This window comes from Canis lupus, chromosome 9 (assembly GCF_048164855.1).
Source record: "Canis lupus baileyi chromosome 9, mCanLup2.hap1, whole genome shotgun sequence".
NCBI lineage: Eukaryota > Metazoa > Chordata > Mammalia > Carnivora > Canidae > Canis > Canis lupus.
In genome coordinates, this window is record NC_132846.1 from 2,538,217 (window position 1) to 2,552,195 (window position 13,979).

Here is a 13,979-nt window from a genome sequence, read left to right on the forward strand (position 1 = left end):
GAATACAGCCTTCTCACTGGCTTCTAACCAGGAGACTAGCCACTCTTACAAGGTTGACAGAAACCTCCTCTGGGGGTTCCCAGAGCTCTGCAAGCCAAGCTCTCTCTAGGAGACCCCACCTTCTAGCCCTCCACCTGCATCTCTGTGTGATCAAATACCTTGTTCTCACATGACCAATGAGAGGGAAGGTGTGCCAGGTCTTCCCAGTGGGGTTCCTCAAAGCTTGGGCTTCAAGCAAGTCCAGGTGTCCAGCATCCCCAACACCCTTGACTCAATAGGCAGGTGGACAGGAAATGGAAGTTAGTGGGAGCTGAGGGGTAAGGAGCAAAGCTCAGGTCATAGTCTCCTCTGTCTCTTTATTTTATCGCTTTTTGTGTGATTTAGTTTTAGCCGATCTATTTGGATCGATTTCTGACATCTTACTTTATAGTTGGTTTTCCATTATTTTATCTTTGCCTCTGTTTTCCTCCTTTCTTTTTTTGTGGGAACAGATGGATTATTCTTTAATCCTTGTTTCCTTCCTCTGGTGGGTTGGAAGTTTTAGGTTATGGTTCTTTCTTTCTTTCTTTCTTTCTTTCTTTCTTTCTTTCTTTCTTTCTTTCACTTGGTGATTATCCTTTAAACTTTATCATTTATGTTGAATTATACATTTTTCTGTCAAATTCCAAAATTTTTCTCCTACCAAACAAGGATCTTGATATGAGTTGTTGATTCACTGAAAATTATTTACATCCCTCCTTGTAGTATCTGGAGTTTTGATTTTGCCCAAGTATTAAATACAAAATTTGTAATTGTTACTTTTTACACCAATTGCATTCGTTGAACAGGTATTTACTAAGCACCTACCTTGCTAGACATGACACCATGTTAGACATGGATCCCAGAGTGGAGATCACAGACGGGATGCCTGCCTCTGTTAGAGCTGAGAGCTTACATTATAGTTCTGTTACTATTCCTGGCACCCTACTCCTTCATGGGTGTTTCTGGGTGATAAGCTCTCCTAATGTCGTTATCTGTGCAGATTTCTTTTCTTTACCCTCATTCTTGAATGACAGAGTTGAGCTAGGTTTGGGATTTTATTTTGGTGGGCACTGCTCCCTGTCCTTTCTAATGTACATCAGTTTTGCCTATCTGGACTCCCTGGTTCTCTGCCTCATGTTTCCTCCAATTAAAATGGCAAGAAGTCCATCCCATTTGCGTCCTAAGACTTAAATGCTCCTTCCTTCCAGATGGTGTGTGGGCACGTGTGAGGATGGAAAGGGGAGGGGACGCAGCAAAATGCTAGGAATAATCATAGTTTTGTTGTGGTTTCCAAAATGAAGCATGGGTATATGTTGATGGGAGTGACCTTGTTGAATCACACAACTTGACTTTGTAATAGAGAGGAAAGAGAAAACTGATGAAATACCTCGTGCCCCCACCACCCTAAAAGGCCAAAAGCAGAGCTGTGGCTATCTCATAAGCACCTTTGTGAAAATCAGAAATGCCCCTTTCTCCAGGTAGACACAGACCCCCACGGGGGTAGATGGATTGGGCAGAAAAGTGTTAACCAAATTTCAGCCCCCGCTCTCTTTCCAACTGGGTGCCATTGTACAGAATACCCTTCAACAACCACAACAGTCCTGGACAGAATATACAAAGAAAGGCAGGGTGGCCTCTAAACAAGGGGAGGCACTGCTTCCATTGAAGCACAGGGGAGGTCATCACCTAACGTTCGCTGGAAACATGTTTGAGCTCAAACTGTAAACAACATCATAGTAACAGGAAGGATCTATGCTGTGGATTCTTGTCTTGCATCTCATCCCCTAGGTCATTGAGGAAACATCTATCCTTTAGCCAACCCTTGGAAATGTAAAGCTTCTTACCCTTTCAAAACCGCAAAAGTCTGCCCTTGAAAACTACAAGAAAAAAAAAAACAAACACTTTAATTTTTGTTCTCATATCAGAAGTCATAACGAAACATAGCAATTTGAATTGTACTAAAGGAAATGATGCTTTTTGCACTCCTGCAGCTAGGAGTATCACACACTAAAACCAGCCTCTAATATGGTTTATAGAATATCATGGAGGGCAGCCCCAGTGGCCCAGCAGTTTAGTGCTGCCTTCAGCCTGGGGTGTGGTCCTGGAGACCCAGGATCGGGTCCTGCATTGGGATCCCTGCATGGAGCCTGCTTCTCCCTCTGCCTGTGTCTCTGCCTCTCTCTCTCTCTCTCTCTCTCTCTCTCTCTCCCTGTGTCTGTCATGAATAAATAAATAAAAATCAAAAAAAGAATATTATGGAGATTGTGTCTTTGATCTTTGCTTTGTTTCATCATCTTATTAATTTATTTGTACATGAACTTAATTTCAGAAAGGATGTGAGATTTTTTTAAATCATGTAATTAGAAGGAAATATAATCAAGGAAAATAAATATAATTTTAATTGTAACTTTGTTTCCTTGCACCTGGGTGGCTGTCAGTTGAGCATCTGACTCTTGGTTTTGGCTTAGGTTGTGATCTCAGGGTCGTGGGATCAAGCCCTAGGTCAGGCTCTTTGCTGAGCAGGGAGTATGCTTGACAGTCTCTCTCCCTCTCTCTCTCTGCCCTCTCCTCTCTTTCTAAAATAAATTTAAACATCTTAAAAAAAGAATTTTATGGTATGCATATTACATATCCTCACCAAAATGTATATTCCCCTTCTCTCAATCCCAAAACTAACTTTTTAATTTATGTTAATTTGTAACATATTTAACTGTATAAGTTGCTGTAAAGTATTTTGGGAATATATGTAACTGTAAATAGGCAGAGAAATAATCTTCTACATGTACGTATTTAAAACTGACTATAAATTGTATAGCAATAAGACTAGCACCATTTTCAAAGGATGTATTCAACCCTAGAAGGCAAAGGAAAAAGTCACTGTATTCTGCTTTTACATTTTTTTAAATGGAAAAAGCATTTAAATTCTAAGATATGCCACACATAGCTCAAGTATCAGGAATCTCCACTTTATGTTACAGAAGATATTTAAAAGCAAATCACGGGATGCCTGGGTGGTTCAGCAGTTGAGCATCTGCCTTTGGCTCAGGGAGTGATCCCGGGTCCTGGGATCGAGTCCCACATCGGGCTCCCTGCATGGAGCCTGCTTCTCCCTCTGCCTGTGTCTCTGCCTCTCTGTGTGAGTCTCTCATGAATACATAAATAAAATCTTTAAAATAAAAGCAAATCACATACCGTTAAGACAGAGGACGATGGATAACGGAGATCTCCGCTTACAAAAAGACCCAGAGAGGTGAGGATAACTAAAAAGTGATTTGTTAGAACCATGTCCACCACGGAAAGATCTGTGTGTTCTAAGGGAAGAAATCATACCAGGGGTTAAGCAGCAAGGAAGAGATGAGCTCCCTAGCAAAGCAAAGACATTCCATCAGTAGTGACCAAGGGCTGATATACACCGGACACTGGAGATAAAGGCACAGTTAGGGTAGTTACCTTCTCCAACTTGGGAATAGATCGTATCTGTCAGGTTATACCACATGGTATCATTGTAATTCCAAAATCCAGAAAAACTGAGGCCTATGTAAATACCTGAGACGAGAAAAAAGGAAGAATAAGCCTAGCCAGCTTTACAAGGCGAGTAACCCACATCTATGGTGCTCAACGTCCAGGTCCAGAGCCCACAACTGCCCTACTTTCCAAACCATTCTCTGCCCTACCTCAACCTGCCTTCCCTCACTTGGGATCTCACTTCCCAGGCATTGGAAAGATGAAGTGACTTCAGGTTAATATAGGATTTCAGCCCAACCATCTGACTTAAATTTTAAGGATTTTGTTTTATATTGAAGGGGATCAGACTATGCCACCCCAAAATACACCACCCTGGCTTTAGGATTACTTTGAGCCGAAGGCAACTGAGAATCAACAGACTCAGGAAGGTTTTCTGCCTTCTCCTTACCTTCCTAAAATAGGAGCATAATTTTTACTTTGGGAAATGCGCCTCCTCACCCTGGTACCAGGAAGAGAAGAGCACTCTTATCACCAGAGAGGGTAGGGGAGTCAGCGAGGAGACAAAGTTGCATAAACAGACTTTACAAAAATAGCTCTTCTCTTTCATTAGTTCTCCCACATATTTCTTAGTCACTGCCCCATAATTTATAATCCCGTGAAGCCCAAACTTCTTTCGATAAAGTGGTACCTATGCCCCAAGTCTAACCATTCAAGTTTCACTTCTATTTAGTTAACTCCATCTGAATGCAAATATTAATAAAAATGGTGTGCCTTTTTTCCTGCTAATCCTATTTTATTAATTTAATTCACAGACCTCATTTACTGAACCTAAGAGAGTAGAGGAAGAGGGTTTTTTTTTCCCTTTTCCGACAGTATTTTCATCAGAAATTCCTATTTCAGAAATACAATCTTAGTCCATAATTTCAAAACTCCAAGAAGAAAATTGAAATTCCAAGAGGAAGAAACTATGTTGGATTTACTTTAACATTTGTGATTTAAGAAACAGGAAAAAAAAACAATGCCTCATGAGAACCTAGTAAAAGAAGAAGATAGAATGCACTGCACATACTCTGATCTCACCTTTCTTTGGCCATGGCTAGGAGGGTTGAGAGTCCTTTGTTTTAAATACAGCATATTAACCTGGAGTCTAGTTGACAGGCATATCTATTGAGGGCAGTGGGGGAGCCTGCAAACAGTTGACAATCTAACGCATATACTGTTTCCCAAAGATGAATGTAGGACCACTCATAACGTGAGATGTGTATGATCACTCTCAGCTGTTTTCCGTGTAGGGAGAGATGCAGCAGGACATGCTGTTATTGTCCACTTTTTTTCAGAAGAGGAAAGCTAACAACAAGTGTTGCCTTTTGGCTGTGGAATGAGGCACTACCCTATATACTAAGTAGGGATGACTACTGCTGCTGTCCTGTGTGATATCACATGACCAGACTCCTGCCAAGTTCAGAAATATTTACTAGGGAAGTAAGCAGTGAAATAAATGCCTTATTCTGATTAATAAATTTAGACTCAAATTAAGTTACAAGCTGCTCTAACAAACGACCACAACTGCACTGCAGGTTTACAGAAGCTGATGTAGACCATTGTGAAGAGTTTGGATATTATTGGAATGGCCAGACGGAAGCCACCAGATGTTTGAAGCAGGGAAGTGATGTGATTTGGTTTATACTTGAGAAGACCACCCTGGTGGCTGTATGGAAGGTGAGTTATACTGTGGCAAAAATAGAAACAGGGAGCCTACCTAAGGGGTTATGAATTAGTCCCATGGAGAAACCATCATTGATTTAAGATTGTAGCAGAGGGGAGAATGGTCACACTGGAGACACGTACTGGGTGCAGCACCGCCCTGGAATGTCGTGACAGGACGAGCACTCAAGAATGTTTTCTAGGTGTTAAGTTTCGAGTAACTGGATATCAGTTGGGATAAGGAATACTGGAGAGAAACAGATTTCAGAGGGAAATGAATCAAGAATTAGGGATTGGACTTACTGTGCTTGAGATGCTCATTATACATCAAGACGGAATGTAAAAGAGGCAACAGGGTAGAGGAGTTTGGTCTCCAAGGAGCAGTCAGCACCAGAAATACAGATTTGAGAATCACTGGCCTGGAGATGGCATCTCTACCATAGGACTAGGTTGCATTTCTCAGAGACAGAAGTGGTTCCATAAGGAAGGAGAGTCCAGGACAAAGTCCTGAGTTCAGCAACACCTGAGGGATCACCCCAAAGAGAAGCCCATCTAGAAAACTGAGGAGTGGCTGGTGCAGCAGGATAAAATCAAAGGTGAGATGGAGAAAGCCAAGAGAACAAAGTGTTTGGAGGAGAGAATGGTCAACTCTATCAGCTGCTGCCGGGAAAGAAATTAGAAGGAGCACAAAGAATTGGCTGCCGGGGGGCACCTGGGCAGTTTGGTCTGTTAAGCCAAGTGATTTGGGGGTGGGGTGTAGGGGCAGGGTGGGGATGTGTTACCGGGATGGGGACCGGGCCAGCAAGGTGAAGAGCCGCCTAGAAGAAAGATGAGCGCGGTGGGGCAGGTGGGGAGCCGGCTGCTGAGCAGAGCTGGGTGGATGGAAAGGGACCGGAATGCGGGTCAGGCGAAAGGGGGTGTAGAAGAGTGTGGGTAGGATAGAATCCTAAGTGACCGGGGAAGCCTGCTGGGAGTGTCCCACAGGAGAAGGTGGGTGGCAAGTCCACGCTGGATCCCACGGGGCTCCCGGACACCTGTTCCCACCAGTAACCAGGTGGTCTTAAAGGCTGGGGGCTGCGGGCAGGGAGCTAGGGCAGGTGCATGGGTGGGGCAGGTGAGTGGGATGGGGGGTCAGGGGACTAATCGAGTGAGGGGGTGGGGCGGGTGCGTTGGTGGGGTGGCGTCAGCCGAGGGTTTCACAGAGGGCCTGCAAGTTTAGGCAGCAGCAGCTGCACCCTGTCGGAAGTTCGGTTTTGCTTCAGTAACAGCAGAAGGCAGCTGGGGGGCTGGAGGAGCGGGTGGGCGGGGGGGGATGTGGCTGAATCTATTTCTTCTCCGCTGAGGCTGAGACTGAGGCACATCCCCAGGTGGAGGCTGCCCTCCTGCCCTGGCGAGTGGAGAATGGCTCCTGTCCTGGGGCTCAGGGAAGCAGGAGGGATCCTCGCCCGGCACCCGACCAGCTAGGCCAGAAGCCTAGACTCTGCGGGGTCAGCACAGAGGAGGAAGAGACTCGGCTCCTAACTACACCAGTTCAGCACAAGCAAGCACCCCAAACAAGAGAACACAGAACGAGCTGGCCCTTGGGGACCCTGATGTCAGGGGCGAGCTCCTTTGTCCAGGGCATGGGGGGGAGGGCAAGTTCTTGCTCTTTTTAAAAATTATGTAATTCACATTGTTTCAATCTCCCATGTGAATTTTGGATTGGGCTCTGCCAACTTCCACACGCAAAATACACTGTTGCCATTTTTCTTGGAACTGTATTGAACTGACTGATAAATCTGGACAGAGTGAAGGTCTTCACAGCAGAAGTTCCCGTTCATGCACATAAAATCTTATTTATTTCAGTCTTTGTTATGACCTTCGTTAAAGTTTTATAATTCGTGTCCAATAGGCCTTACAATTCATTTCCTTGTTTAATCCTAGATACCTCCCAGGTTTTGTTACTTTCTGAATAGGATTCTTGTAAAATTACAATCTTTAGTTTTTGGTGGAACAGTTTTGTACATGTTGTGATTTCATTCCTCAGTTGTGTAGTACTCCGTTTATTTGTTCTGATAGCTTGGCTACTGATTCTTTTGGATTTTGAGGGATACACGTATCAACTGTGAGTGATGCAATTTTGTTATTTTTTAGTTCTTTTATTTCCCTTTTCATTCATTGGGTTGGGGACTCAAAAGGTCGCCAATGACCCAGGAAAAACAACTACAATAATACAGTTAGCAGCTGAAACACGTAAAGATGCTATGAAACACTCAGTAGTAATCTAAAAATGCATACGTAATAAGATAATATTATGATGCCTTAGAACCCGGTACCTGTAGATGGTAGGAACAGCAGATGGATTAGAAATGCAATCAAAAAAATCTCTGAGAGGAAGTAACACTAATAGGTGGTAGGGGATACGTGAAAGTGGGACAGACAACACAGTCTCTATGGACGTGGCCAAAAGTCACAGCTGCAGGTAGACAAGGGGAAGCAGCCAAGAGTAAATTTGCAAGTGTGTTTTAAGAAACTTTTTCACTCCCTTCTGTCTACACATCTGACTTGCACTGCCAGTGAAACACCACCGTCCTGACAACACAAAACTCCACGCCGCGAGCCTACCATTATATGTTGCATTCAGGATGAAGCCAAGTAGGGCCACGTCGTTGGCGCAGGGACACTTTGCCACTTTGAGATCAACCACATATGGATACACACTCGTGATATCAATTTCTGTCATTACCGTCCCAAGATCCCACTGAAGAATAGGTTCTGCAGAAATCAAATGTAGGTGCTTAAAATGCGGCAGCAGTCTTGAAAAGGGAACAGTAATGCTCTCCTTTCAGAGTGGTTTTTTTTTTTTTTTTTTTTTTTGGTCTGGTTTTGTTTTCCTGAGTTTTTATTTACATTCCGGTTAGTTAACACACAATGTAATATTAGTTTCAGGTATAGAATTTAGTGATTTCATACATCTTTTTTTTTAAAGATTTTATTTATTTATCCATGAGAGACACAGAGAGAGGCAGAGACACAGGCAGAGGGAGAAGCAGGCTCCCTCCAGGGAGCCCAATGTGGGACTGGATCCCGAGACCGTGATCATGCTCTGAGCTGAAGGCAGATGCTCAACCGCTGAGCCACCCAGCTGCCCCGTGATTTCACACTCTTGTACAACACCCAGTGTTCACCATGACACGTGTCCTCATTTGAAGGTGTTAAAAGAGCTATATAAAGAGGACAACTCCATCGTCCCCCAAAATAGTTGTCTTACCTCACCCTTCATCAGTTAAGAAATAGGATGATTCTTATTTTCCAGAATAAAAGGAATGAAGTCTAACTATCCTCCATGGGGGCCAGAAACAGTTACTTGGAAGAAGCACATGTGGGTCGAGAGACACTGCTCTGACCATCTTTGGTTGTACACCTGGCCGCAGGACCCATCCCTAGAAGTGGGGTTGCTGCATCACAGGACATTCATAATTCACAGAGCAACCTTTGCTTCCAAAGCCCACACCACACTTTTACTTGTTGTTCTCTTCCTCCAATTGCATTGAAATGGCAGCAGATATAATCAGAATAAATCCAGAATACCAGTGAAGGATAGGGAAAACCTACCATTGGTGGCCAAGGCATTAAGAGGGAGTTCTGGAACAAACATGGAAGCTGGGCCAGGATTATAAGGGGAAATCATTTGGAGGAGGACACGTTCCACCCCATCTATTCTTGGAGAGGCAAAGAGTTCAAACAGGATGAAGTTAAAATTTTAATGATAAGAAAATGGATTTTTTTCTCTTCTAAAAAAATGAGAAAAGGGAGTACAAAAAGCGAGCCAGGCCAATCTAACAAAATACTGTCTGAATGTCAGAAATAATCAAAGAACTTTAAAAAAAATTTTTTTTTTAGAGATTTATTCATTTGAGAGAGAAAGTATGTGCATGAGCGAAGGGAGGAGCAGAGCAGGGAGCCTGACCCCAGCATCTACCCAGGACCCTAGGGTCATGACCTGAGCCAAAGGCAGATGCCTAACTAACTGAGCCACTTGGGCGCCCTTGTCAAAGGACTTTTACAAAGAGTGATGTAGTAATCAATTCTTTAGCTGTTTGTATTTCTACAATGTAAATCTTTACCATTGTTCCCAAGTCTGCTACAAAATCCCAAAACGTTAAGTGATAAATTTTTAACTTTGTGAAAAGCAAGAAATGCAGTGAAGTTTCCATCTTGGTTGACACAGTGTACCTTAGGACAGAAAGATACAATTTATAACCAAACTAATTTAAAGAAATTTGGGTGTGACTGCTGACTCTCCAGGGTGGAGCGTGTCTGTGCAGACAATTGATAACAAGATCTCTAGAGGCAGGGAGCCTGGACCTTGTAACCTGGACATGATCACATCCAACTGGAACACCTTTTACTTACATACAATCTCCTCAGAATCATATATTATATTTTAAATGTTTTAAGAATGAGGGAGGGGCCCTTGGGTGGCTCGGGGCGTGACCCCGAGGTCCTGGGATCAAGTCCCACATTGGGCTTTCCACAGGGAGCCTGCTTCTCCCTCTACCGGTGTCTCTGCCTCTATCTTTGTGTCTCTCATGAATAAATAAATAAAATCTTAAAAAAAAAAAAAAGAAATTTAGGACTCATTCTGATACCTCTGTATCCCTCACCCCCAGTCTACCAGGAAGCCCTATCAACTCTACTTCCAAAACCGTTTCCAAAGACAGAAACGTTAGATCTCCAACACTAATCCCCCAGCCCACACCCTCTGGACTGCCTCCCACTGGACAAGGGCAACAACCGCCAGTCAATCTTTTCTTTTTTCCTCATTCTTGCCGTTCTCCTAGGGTCAGGTCTCTGCACAGCAGCCGAAGCGATCCATTTAGAAAAATGTAAATCCAAATTTGCACTCTCTTGCTTAAAACACTTGGACAGCTTTTCATTAGAATAAAACCCATACTTTTTAACCATACTCCCTGCTGGTTTCTCCAAACTTATTATAAGCCACGCTGTCACTTATTATGCTTCCACATCACTGGCCTCCTTTCAGTTCCTCAAACAGATGAATCTCATTTCTGCATCTGGAACCTTTAACAACAACAAACTTGCCAAACTCTACTACCACAGCATTTCCATACATTCTAAATAAGTGTACACTAAAATTTTAATGCAGTATATAATATTCTGGGTACATTTTAATATGTAAGTGACTCATATTTCAATTTTTTTTGAAAATGGAAATAACTATATATTGTTTCAGTACCTCAAAGTAGCTAGCACAGGACTTCAAAATGTCAGCCTCAAAAGCTTGCAGTTACTATTGAATAGATAATTCATTGTTTTTTAAAAATTTGGACACTATGACAAAATAAAAAAAGCACATTTTGCCATTTTGTTTTTTCAGATATTTCAATTTTGGTTAAAGAAATCAAATAATATAGATATGATTGAAGAGACCTCTGTCCCCTTTGTGGCCCGATTCCCAAATTCTCCCCAAAGGCAACCATTATCATGAAATTGCGGCATCTATTTCTCATCTACATTATTATATATTTTCTACACTATATATGTACCCATGAACAGTATATAGCTTTCCTTTATGTGTTTTCTGAATTTTAAGTAAATATTCTCCTATTCTGAAACTTGATCTTTCCTTCAATGCTTTGGTTTCTGTTCTTGATAATATATGTGGATCTATTTCCTTCATCTTAACAGAACATACTACAGGTATTTGTCTTTTCCCCTTTTAATGGACATTTACGTTGTTACTCATTTCTCCTATTACAAATAATGCTGCATGAGATTTTCCGTTGACTCTTGGCACATACGCAACCTCTTCTCTAGAGCAGTTCTTAATCCTCTGCACATCAGAATCACCTGTGGGGATCCCCCCCCCCCCTTTTTATTACAGATGCCTGGCTCCACTCGTAGAGGTCCAATTTTAATTGGCATAGAGTTGGGTGGAGACATCATTACTTTTCATAAAGCTACCCAGGAAATTCTCTCCATAAAATGTAACATTTCTTTTTTTTTTTTTTTGTAACATTTCTTTATTTTTGCTCTGCATTCTACATAGCACCAAATCAAAGTAGGAGTAAAAGAATAAAAGTTAAAAAAAAGAATAAAAGTAAAAAGGACCTAAAACTTATATTACACTGTATATTAACCATTTGGAATTTAAGTGAAAAACTTTCTTTTAAAAAGAAGGTGAAGGGGCAACCCCGGTGGCCCAGCGGTTTAGCGCAGCCTTCGGCCCAGGGTGTGATCCTGGAGACCCGGGATCAAGTCCCATGTCCGGCTCCCTGCATGGAGCTTGCTTCTCCCTCTGCCTGTGTCTCTGCCTATTTCTCTCTCTCTCTCTCTCTCTCTCTCCCTGTGTCTGTCATGAATAAATAAATAAAATCTTTTTTAAAAATAAATAAAAGGAAGGTGAGGAAAATAAAGATAAATACAAGATTCAGGAATGAGGATTTTTTAAAAAGTTTACATTATACTGCTACAGATGATCCAAAAATTGGACTATAAATAAGACAATTGGAAAAGAGAGGCCTCAACAATTATTTATCACTCAGTGTTCATAACCTTAGAAACAACCAATTTTTCATGAAAAAATGTAAATGTTCTAACAAAGAATGAGCAAGAATTTTTGCTGATAGTCATCATAAAGAAGACTGTAATGCATTGAACAGTATCTTTTATAACATGTTTCTAGAAGATGCAAAAACTAACTTTATAAAGCCATTATTTATCATGACCCCGTATTGGGGTCATGAAAAAAAAACATATATTTCTATATTTCTATATCACTCTTTGTAGACCTCTATTAACAATTAACCATGTGTATTCTTTGTCATCCCTCAAGGGTAATGTTCATACCTCTCTCTCTCTCTCTCTCTCTCTCTCTAGGACTTAGCACAGAGTCTGGCATATATAGTAGGTTACAATGTTTGTTAAAAGAATACTATGAATTCCATTTTACTTTTATCTGTTGGCATTTACCTCGAACATTATCCAATAGTGTTCCTTCAGTAGTATAAATATTTAATCCGTGTTGTAAAGTGATCCTTACTAACCATTCTTCTACAGCTGCAATATCTGTTTGAAAATAAAAGGCAAATAATTGGCTGTTTTTTTTGTATGCCAAGTTGGTGAAATTTAAGGCTATATTAATATGACCAACAATATTACTGTTCATTTCCCAATCACTTTGACTGCATTTATAAATAAGATTTCCTATGTTTTTCCTACAGATATTTTGATGGTAAATAAAATAAAAGAATAATGAAGTGGTCTTACTACCACAGTGTAAGTCCAGATAATATTTTATTTTATTAATTAATTTATGTATTTATTTTTTTAAGTAGGCTCCACACCCAGCATGGAGCCCAACGTGGGTCTTGAACTCATAACCCTGAGATCAAGACCTGAGCTGAGATCAAGAGTTGGACACTTAACCAACTGAGCCACCCAGTGCCCCTGGTTAATTATATTTTAGATCATCATTTTTCTCCAAGAGCTATTGTGGCTTAAGAAGCAAATGATGACACTTCATGTGAAGTGGTGTACTACTATTTTAAAGTAGACCATGTTTAATTAAAAAATATAGTGTAACTCCTAGGGCCAACACTAAAAAAGACCTAAGGTATAATTAATAATCCAATAGTGGAGATAAAATGTAATAAAACATAATTAATATGAATGACAACAGAGAAAGAAAAATAGAGAAGAGATGGAACAAATAGAAAATAGCCAGATGATAGGTTTCAATGCAACCATATCAACAATTACATTAAATGTAAGTTGTCTAAAAATACCAATTAAAAGACAGATTTCCAGATTAGATGTAGAACTCAAGACTAAGCTATATGCTATTTATAAGAAACTCTCCCTAAACATAAAGGCATTGGTGGGTTAAAAGTAAAAAAAAAAAAAAAAAAAATGAGTGGGGCCTGGGGAAGCCATGGGTAGTGAACTCAGACTGAGAGCTCTTGTGACGGGGCCAAGGCTGAGGCTGAAATCAGGGCACACTCATGAAAAGCTGCCTGCCCCAAAGGTCTTGGATGCACAGGCCTTCACATACACCCAGGCATCCATGCGGTTCTGTGCACCACTGCAGGGAGCAAATGCCTCTTCCAGTGGCTCTGAAGCAGCTGGTACTCGAGTAGATTAAGTGATCTTTGTGCTTCTCCCTGTCACTATTTTCCATCAAGCAACTTCTGGACTTTGGAAAAGATAATGGTGTGAGAAAACATTCTATAGGTTTTCTATAAAAGGAGCTTCTCATGTGACTGCCTAACCCAAAAAGAGAAGTCAATCTTCTGATGTATGACTTAACTGGCCTTCGGTGGGATGAGTTCAAAGTTGGTCTGTGCAATGAGAAAATGCTCTGCATCACTTGCCATCAGAGAAATACAAATCAAAACCACAATGAGATCCCACTTCACACCAGTGAGAATGGGGAAAATTAACAAGGCAGGAAACCACAAATGTTGGAGAGGATGCGGAGAAAAGGGAACCCTCTTACACTGTTGGTGGGAATGTGAACTGGTGCAGCCACTCTGGAAAACTGTGTGGAGGTTCCTCAAAGAGTTAAAAATAGACCTGCCCTATGACCCAGCAATTGCACTGTTGGGGATTTACCCCAAAGATTCAGATGCAATGAAACGCCGGGACACCTGCACCCCGATGTTTATAGCAGGAATGTCCACAATAGCCAAACTGTGGAAGGAGCCTCGGTGTCCATCGAAAGATGAATGGATAAAGAAGATGTGGTTTATATATACAATGGAATATTACTCAGCCATTAGAAACGA

The 13,979-nt window shown here is 41.5% G+C and overlaps 1 protein-coding gene across 4 annotated transcripts in view; it reads right to left on the reverse strand.

Annotated features, from left to right (window-relative positions):
* The window catches only part of CATSPERB (cation channel sperm associated auxiliary subunit beta), a 146,176-nt gene that overhangs the window by 98,128 nt on the left and 34,069 nt on the right, over nt 1–13,979 (reverse strand). For all 4 annotated transcript variants that reach the window (XR_012036267.1, XM_072837788.1, XM_072837786.1 and 1 more), the window contains exons 6-10: nt 12,166–12,261; nt 7,795–7,944; nt 3,472–3,567; nt 3,214–3,332; nt 1,866–1,898 (exon numbers count right to left, since the gene is read on the reverse strand). Coding sequence is in view for 3 of the 4 variants with exons in the window: in XM_072837788.1 (XP_072693889.1) it covers nt 1,866–1,898; nt 3,214–3,332; nt 3,472–3,567; nt 7,795–7,944; nt 12,166–12,261 (494 nt within the window). In the remaining variant the exon portion in view is untranslated. The remainder of the gene's footprint in view (nt 1–1,865; nt 1,899–3,213; nt 3,333–3,471; nt 3,568–7,794; nt 7,945–12,165; nt 12,262–13,979) is intronic.